Source organism: Pelobates fuscus, chromosome 8 (assembly GCF_036172605.1).
Source record: "Pelobates fuscus isolate aPelFus1 chromosome 8, aPelFus1.pri, whole genome shotgun sequence".
NCBI classification, from domain to species: domain Eukaryota; kingdom Metazoa; phylum Chordata; class Amphibia; order Anura; family Pelobatidae; genus Pelobates; species Pelobates fuscus.
This window is the reverse complement of record NC_086324.1, coordinates 7,427,575-7,436,634: the sequence shown is the minus strand read 5'-3', so window position 1 is coordinate 7,436,634 and position 9,060 is coordinate 7,427,575. Positions and strand designations below refer to the sequence as shown.

The 9,060-nt window shown below is 41.2% G+C and overlaps 1 protein-coding gene across 1 annotated transcript in view; it reads right to left on the bottom strand.

The window, feature by feature from the left end:
• Window positions 1–227: 227 nt before the first annotated feature.
• Window positions 228–9,060, bottom strand: part of IQCB1 (IQ motif containing B1) — a 40,908-nt gene continuing 32,075 nt past the window's right edge. Inside the window, exons 7-14 of the mRNA XM_063429193.1 lie at window positions 8,784–8,956; window positions 8,485–8,594; window positions 6,651–6,760; window positions 6,038–6,180; window positions 5,038–5,186; window positions 4,800–4,931; window positions 2,702–2,858; window positions 228–902 (exon numbers count right to left, since the gene is read on the bottom strand). Of these exons, the coding sequence (XP_063285263.1) occupies window positions 637–902; window positions 2,702–2,858; window positions 4,800–4,931; window positions 5,038–5,186; window positions 6,038–6,180; window positions 6,651–6,760; window positions 8,485–8,594; window positions 8,784–8,956 (1,240 nt within the window). The 3' untranslated portion in view covers window positions 228–636. The remainder of the gene's footprint in view (window positions 903–2,701; window positions 2,859–4,799; window positions 4,932–5,037; window positions 5,187–6,037; window positions 6,181–6,650; window positions 6,761–8,484; window positions 8,595–8,783; window positions 8,957–9,060) is intronic.

Below are 9,060 nucleotides of genomic sequence, written 5' to 3'. Positions count from 1 at the left end.
GTTTAACTTACCTTCTGTGTTCTATCTGTTTCTTTATAAATGTACTTGATTCATTCCCTGAATATTTGATTCCTACTAAGCCTTACACTGCTGAGGCTCTCATTCTGTTCCATTATTGTACTGGCATAAACGTAACCTACAAGATCCAAATGGAAACCATCAGCAATAAGGAAACATAAAGTAAGCAGGTTGTTCTGCTGTATGGAACATTTAATCAGAATTATTACACTACAGATTTTACAGAAACACAAAGTATTTGTGATCATACGTAATAAACAGAGCATCGTTTTGGTTTCCAAAGAACATTACATTTGTCACAATTAAACAGTTTGTAACACAGATGAGAGTTGTGCAGCCTTGGTAGGTACCTAGCATTTAGTACAAACAAAACAGAAAGGTTTGTGGGGGATTTGACGTTTGCAAAGAAAAATGAGGAACGCAGTTACAGCAATCCGTAGACTGATCATTGGAAAGAAGTAATGGAAGCACGGAGTAGATGGTCTAGCGAAATCTTCAATAAACACGTTCAAAGTACCAGAGACCCAAAGGAATGCCTTCTGCACAGAATCTGCAAACCTGAAATACTGGGAAGTTGGGTAACCAGACCTGCTGGCTTTCAGTGTGGAACCCATAAACCTAGGGAAGGGGACAGCCAGAGGAGTCAGTAACTTTGGCAGTCTTGGCACCAGCAACGAACATGATCCCTTGATCCATGTCTAAGGAGTCATTCATGACAGCATCGGTTTCCTCAATAAATTCATCACTGAGTTTCTTCCACCATGGCCATCGGCTGCGTTTGAGCATAGTTGTGTGAGATTGCTTGGCTTTCAGAGCCACAGGCACAGATCTGCTGCTGAAGATTTCCAGGTCTTTCTCTGTGCCCTCCGAGAGGCTTGGAGCACCTGGTAGAGAAATTACGTTTCATGATTGACTGAAGTGATGGAGACTAGCTATGTACATAGGGAGGTGGATTGAAAACACAGTGGGGTAGATTTTTAATAGTGGTGCTATTTATGAAATGCCCCTCTCCCCTCCCTCTTTTTCACTATGCCAAAGTTAATTTAAACCATCTTTAAATTAATTGGATTCAATTGATTTTTAATCTTTTTGACACTTTTCCCCCCAATGGAAAAGTCTTGTGTTTCACTTTTCCACCACACCAATTTTGACAGTCTTCTGAAATAGGACTGCAAAAACTGACGAAATTTACTATGAACATGAATGGCAAGTTGTAGATCACTTTTAGAACATTTTAACAAATGTGATCAATTTAGGATTAGAATAATGATGGGATTGAAATGATTACTTTTCATAACACCTTGATCAACGTCCCCCAATGAGCCTGAACCAAAACCCCACCAGAGTTACAAAAAACTGCCAACATTTTATTCCCTCAAGGATGAAAGCCGTTGTTGAACTTGTGAACCAAAACAAAACCTAGAAAATGTCCCATGTGTATGTTCCACCATAATTTAAGGAAAAGGGGAAAGAAGGAAAACAACCCTGCTTTTTTTTTTTTTTTTTTAACAGTTTTAAGTCCAATACATTTTACTCAACAAGTGCAACTTAAAAAAAACGAACCAACAAAATAAAAAAGAATTGCTGTGGCGATTTAAATGGATGTATGCAGCATTCACTTTGAGCTCTGCATACAACTTACCTGTCAGTCTGAGGTTACTAAACATGGCCCCAGGTATTGATTGATATCTGGCTTTCCCGATATGAGCAGGGATTTAACCCAGCTTACACCTGAAGTGCAGGACATTTCATGCTGTCCTAATTTAATGATCATTAATGATGGCATGGAACATTATAAAGGGGTTATGTTCCCAGAGTATCTGCATAACATTTATCATGTACCACGGTTTGCATGGAATGGCTACCAGCTACACCCCATTAAAATGATCCTTCCCACCCAATACATAATATATCACAGAGATACAGAATGTATTAACTGTAAAATATTAAAATAGAAACACACTGCACCTCTGTTCCCACCATGTCTAGTTACCTTTCTGGAACACTAACCCTCGCAGTCTTTTTTGATTTGTCCTGCTTGGAGACGCTTCCATAAGCAGAGCAAACCTCCTCGGTGACACCAACACGCTGACTTCATTGCCAGCATGCCAGAGTCTAAATGGAGTGACATCATTTTTAATAGGCTTTTCTCGAAATCTACACATTTACTCAAAAAAACTGCTAAATAGAACTTTAGGTTTTTGTTTTTTTAAATAGTATGACAGCTCCCTCTAACAGCGGAAGCTGTGTATGAGAGATTAGGCCTCCCCAGGAGTATCTATTGGGGGTAACTATACCTCCACTTAACCAACTACACTCAACGGAAGATCAGGCAGGCTCATATAATGAGTTAACCCTTTAACCCCCTAAGGACCAAGCTTCTGGAATAAAAGGGAATCATGACATGTCACACATGTCACGTGTCCTTAAGGGGTTAAGCCTTATTCCACCAATCAGTGGATTGAATTGAAAATTTAATTGTAAAATTTAGGGGAAAATGTATTGATTTAGAAACTATCTAAATACTGCATTAGTCTCAGTTTGGCTATTTTTGAGAAAATGTTGCCATTTGGTTTTACTTCACTACAATTCAGTGTTTAGTGAATAAACCGATTTGGCCGTTTATTTTCCTCTGAACACGGTCAGTAATTGCAATGACTATACTATAGGAATTGAATCCTACCCATCAGCATGCCAATATCCGTGTTAATCTGGGCGAGCAGAGCTTCTCTACGCTGTTCAGCACCGTGTTCCAGTTTCCAACGCAGAAGGTATTGACCCAGCGTCTCCTGAGCTTGTACATGGAGCTCTTGGCTCTGCTCTGGCGCCCTCTGCTGGGCCTGGAGAGAAACAAATAGTCTGTTTGAGCATTGGGCTGATCTTGGCAGACCGTACTGTACACATTGAATGCTGCATTGTCTTCTAATCCCACGACTGCAGTCAGAATATACAATACACACTATAACCATATGCATTAATAGGTAGCAACTGAACAAATTATAGAATAGCTATGGAGAACTACGTTTAATGTTTAACATTTTATCGGTTTAAGAATTTGCAAAAACAGCATGGGACCAGGAGAACGGAGGCTGCAGATCGAGTCCGATGTATGAATTGCAGTAATTAACTAGATATTCTATCCCTGGAAATAATACCCCATCAGCTTAATTCATCAAATTATTATTAGACTTTTATTTTAAATCTACAGATCTTGTGAATGTTATACACATTACGACCTAACTTTGCTTTTCATATTTTCATCCTTACAACATAAAAGCATAGAATTAAATAAATAAATAATATACACATGGCAAATTGGTCAAAATAACTGGCGGGAGGAACGCAGCATTACTCCATCGTGCATTTACAGAACAGGAGATGTCAAGGAACAACAACTCCAAAACTACAACGACCAGTTCTAGAAAAATGCTCCCTTTCCATATAAAAACTTACAGGATACAGGTGGCACAGGAGAGGTCAAAATATGGTGGGAATGTTCTACGTCTCCTTTGCTCCAGATACAACAGACCCAACATGCCGCATCAACAGTTGCTTAGCAGACCTCATAGAATGGATGAATGCTAGTTGGTTTAAAGTGAACCCGGACAAAACAGTTACTCTTGGTGAGGGGACCACGGGCAACAAAAATATCCCATGATCACCCAACTGGCCTGGAGCTTGGAGGCTCTGAACTCATCAGTTCATCAACGGTACGAAACCTTGGAATGCTGATTGACTCTGGACTATTTAAACAGCAGATTTCCTCCGTAATAAAATCTGCCTACTTTCATTTGAAAAACTTCGCCAGGAAACAACACTACATTCCACCGGATGATATGCCAACATTAATCCATGCATTGTATCCTCTCGGCTAGATTACTGCAATGTACTTTACTTGGGCCTCCCAGAAAAAAGAACTCCATCGCCTTCAGATTGTACAAAATGCAGCAGCCAGACTACTGACCAATCAAACTCGCTCCTGTCACATAACACCTGTTCTCCACTCCCTGCATTGGCTTCCAATTAAATGGCGAACAGATTTTAAAATTGTCCTGCTGACCTTCAAAGCCTTAAACAATCAAGGCCCACAGTACCTGAAAGGGCTCAGGACACCCTACATTCCATCCTGTTCACTTTGGTCAGCCAGAAAATCCCTCCGGTCAGTGGCCAGAATAAAGAGCCACGCTGCCCCGACCTTCTGGAACTCTTTACCATGCGCAATCAGAGAGGCACCATCCTTACAGACTTTAAAAAGACCCACCTCTTCCATCAGCTCATCTGACCGTCAGAAACTCCTAACTTTTATGTCTTTATGTTTGTTTATTTGTAAAGTGCTTTGAGTCTCACGGGGAGAAAAGTGCTATAAAAATGGCTAATTATTATTATTATAATCATTAGGATTAGATTGGTATATAAGAAATCCATGGTTAATTGTATATTGAATATAGTCAAGGGTCTTACACCACTATCATGGAATAAATCCATTATTTGGCGCAAAAAAAAAAAACACACACACACACACACACACACACACAGACTTATGTGGCAATCTGGACCAGGTTGACACGGTTGAATTGCCGGCTATGTTAGCATGTTAATGGAGTTACTACTGTGACATATATTGACAGTTTGCATTCTTGGTGGTTTTCATTTAAATTTCTTCGAGGTACTTGAGAAACATTGATTGGAAAGTGTATGCCTCCATTATCCAACATGACCAATATATGTATTGTACGAACTGATATTTAGCAAAAATTGATTAAAAACAAACCGCAACTTACAGGGTGGAGCTGGATGTGAGCATCGATTTTCTGCTGTAAATGAAGCCGCTGTTCATCATTAAGACTGCGTGTTTTTTTCCAAGGGGATAATGAATCGCAAAGTTTTCTGCGTTTTTTTAAAAACCGCAGCACCTGAGTAGAGAAGAATGGCGATCAGGTAACAGGCAGGTGAATATCTCAGACATCCACCATGTTTGGTTAGAATCTAGAAGCCACATGCAATGGGCAGGAGACTCACGGCTCGCTGGATAGTGACAGCTGCCTTGTACTTCTTCAGGATAAGTTTCTGTTGGTGGAAAGCTTTCCTCTCTTTATATCCCTTCCAACAACTCTGAATTTCCAAAGCCGCATTCTCTTGAATTTCCTGAAGGTATTTATCCATTTGCCCTGGAAAAAAAAAAAAATCACATGAAACCACGTACCTGATTGGACCATCTCTAGCAGGGTGAGCTGCCACTAATACCCTGTAACTGCATTGACTAGTTCTAGCAGGGTTAGCTGCTTCTAATGCCACGTACCTGCGTGGACTAGTTCTAGCAGGGTGAGATCCTTCTAATGCCACGTACCTGCGTGGACTAGTTCTAGCAGGGTGAGATCCTTCTAATGCCACGTACCTGCGTGGACTAGTTCTAGCAGGGTGAGATCCTTCTAATGCCACGTACCTGCGTGGACTAGTTCTAGCAGGGCGAGATCCTTCTAATGCCACGTACCTGCGTGGACTAGTTCTAGCAGGGTGAGATCCTTCTAATGCCACGTACCTGCGTGGACTAGTTCTAGCAGGGTGAGATCCTTCTAATGCCACGTACCTGCGTGGACTAGTTCTAGCAGGGTGAGATCCTTCTAATGCCACGTACCTGCGTGGACTAGTTCTAGCAGGGTGAGATCCTTCTAATGCCACGTACCTGCGTGGACTAGTTCTAGCAGGGTGAGATCCTTCTAATGCCACGTACCTGCGTGGACTAGTTCAAGCAGGGTGAGATCCTTCTAATGCCACGTACCTGCGTGGACTAGTTCTAGCAGGGTTAGCTGCTTCTAATGCCACGTACCCGTGTGGACTAGTTCTAGCAGGGTGAGATCCTTCTAATGCCACGTACCTGCGTGGACTAGTTCTAGCAGGGTGAGATCCTTCTAATGCCACGTACCTGCGTGGACTAGTTCTAGCAGGGTGAGATCCTTCTAATGCCACGTACCTGCGTGGACTAGTTCTAGCAGGGTGAGATCCTTCTAATGCCACGTACCTGCGTGGACTAGTTCTAGCATGGTTAGCTGCTTCTCTCGAAATGCCCGCATTGCTCTCAGTCTGTGCAGCTGCAACTGTTGCCTGAGGTCTTCTACCTCTTTCTGTTTCTTGAACTGAATCATTTCTTTCTGCCTTTTAGCTCTAATAAATAAATAAATAAAATAAGGCTTAGTTATCTTGCCATACAAGAGAAACATTTAATATGGCAGAAATATAATTCAATAATAATAAAAATGATGACTGTTTTCCTTTAAAGGCTCCTGTGTACTCTGGGCTCTGTTCTTTAATTGAACACCTATGTGGTTGTTTACAAATTGTAGGGAACTTAATTTCAATTCATGCTACACAGCTATCACCGAGTATTATTTTATAGTAACAACCTCACAAGGAGAAACAGTGAAAAGTATTTTGACAGACTACATCAAAATTTTAATTAGTATTAATTTGCATTATTCCCAGGATCTAAGAGGAAACTCATGGGGCCTGTAAACAAACAGCCAGCACTGAACTCAGCAGCCATAGTGTATGCTTTTAAAGCTGGATGTAGGGAGTAAATTCCAAGCCAGCAGTAGAAAAAGATTTTCCATAAAACTCAAAGACATGTATTGCACCTAAAACTTCTCTGTAAGGTTGCAACGGCCTTTGGCAGTCTCCTGACCCTTTTCCGGATCTGAAATCCCCTCCACATGGCTTGGATAGTACACGCGGCATTATGCAGTCTCTGAAAAGTAAAACACATGTAATTTATAACAGTGTGTGCCCAAAGTAGCAGCACACGCTTATTGTACCGTCTGTGCCCAAAGTAGCAGCACACGCTTATTGTACCGTCTGTGCCCAAAGTAGCAGCACACGCTTATTGTACCGTCTGTGCCCAAAGTAGCAGCACACGCTTATTGCACCATCTGTGCCCAAAGTAGCAGCACACGCTTATTGTACCGTCTGTGCCCAAAGTAGCAGCACACGCTTATTGTACCGTCTGTGCCCAAAGTAGCAGCACACGCTTATTGCACCGTCTGTGCCCAAAGTAGCAGCACACGCTTATTGCACCGTCTGTGCCCAAAGTAGCAGCACACGCTTATTGTACTGTATTCAATCCAGATAAAGACTTCCCAGGAAGGGTAAATCATTGAACACGACTTGATCCTGTTCAGTTAAAGTGATTCTGTGATGTTAAGATGTTTTGTTTAACAGAAAAAAATTGTTTTAAAAGATGAATAATGTGTGTCGTTTAAAAGGGACACTCCTTGGCAAGCGGGAGTTAATAAACAAGCTAGTTGGCCATCAGTCACTCCATATTCTAGGCAAACATGTGCATTGCAGCCAAGGTCTTAATAATGTATCCTAGAGGTGGCAATATGGATTGAAAGCCACAGCACATTTTGCCACCTAGTAGGGATTTTGAAATCCTGTTTAATTGACTTAAAGGAACACTGTAATTTCTTCATCTCAGTGAAGTGGTTATAGTGCCTGGAGTCCCCCTCCTCCATTCACTGTTAAAGTGCTTATAAATGTTCTAATGATATATGAGAGTTCCCAGAAGTCCATCCCCTCTGTGCTGATTGGGGTAATGAGGAAGCTTTAGCCTGAGCAGCAATGGGCGACTTTAATTGACTGAGAGTGTCAGCTAACTGCTTTCAGCCAATTACAGCGTCCATTCAGTTATGAATCACTATGGCTAGAAGGAATCTCTGTAATGTGTATTCTGTGCCTGAGCAGAGTCCAATGGGGGCTGAGCTATGAGAAGACAGTATTAAACCACTTGAAAATGGTATAACACTGAATGGAGGGACAGCATCAGGGTACTCAAGGCACTATAATTCAATGAGATGAAATAGTTATAGTGCGTACACTGTACCTTTAAAATCATATATCAAACCACAAATATCAGAGGGCGCCAACCCTCAGATTTACAGCGGGTGGGCTCCCAAACAGATGGTTTTGTCTTTCCGTTTCCTGTAATGTTACAAAAAAAAAAAAAACACAAATTGCAGTAATCTAAAATCAATTCCCAAATTTAGGTTAAAATAGATGTGATAGAAATATAGAAGACTTTAAGAGATTTTTTTGCAATTTGGTATTTAATGGACCATAATTTAACGTTTCCTAATGGAAATGCAAAACATGCCATGATCTGCATGTCCGGCCCTAAAATAAACAAACTGGGTATATGCGGTCTTTACCTTGTGGGCTTCTTTCTTTATCATTCGTGTATATATAAACCCACATCCTGAACGGAGAATGGGAAAAGACTTGCTTTCTATAAACAATTTGTATTTTTATAGCAGATATCCCCATTTTAGCTTATGGATTAATTTAAACATATATATCTCATAACACATCACTATTTGTGAATGGGAGAACAATCCCTTTCTTTTCTAGTGGCTGTCATTAGCAGCACAGTAGTTATGGTCACTAACTGGTTAAATGGAGCATTGTGTATTTTACCTGCATCTCCTCTCGCTGGTAGGAGCCAGACTGCAAGCGATCTAAAAGATGAGCAAGCTCTCGACCAAATCCTTTTCCAGTCCACTGCTTGCTTAATAGTGACCGGAGCCCTGTGTTCACAAAGACATTACGATAATCCATGAGTCACTGAAGCAGAGATACCGACAAACTTTCATCAAATTCTCTCTTTATTAGAGAACCATGTAGCTGCTATAAAACTTCTCTACAGTACAAGGTCTCCCTGGTTCCTTATCCAGAAACTGTGGAGTATGGTAGAATGGATGCAACATTCAATCTACCTTTATATCGGATGCCCATAATCCGTCCAACATCAGGCCTGGATTCTATCATCTGGAGCAGGGATCTGGTAGCGGCACTCCCAACGACTGGATTTGTAGATGCTGAAAGCTTGTATACAAGTTCATCCAAAATGGGGTGAAGGACATTGTCTGGTACCTGATTTAGTATGACTCTGGCGAAGATAAGTGAAGAACAGACTGTAAATGATGTATGGAAACCAATCACGGTGACTAAATCAACTTCCACATTAGCAAAATTCAAAGTGAGGAGCTGAGC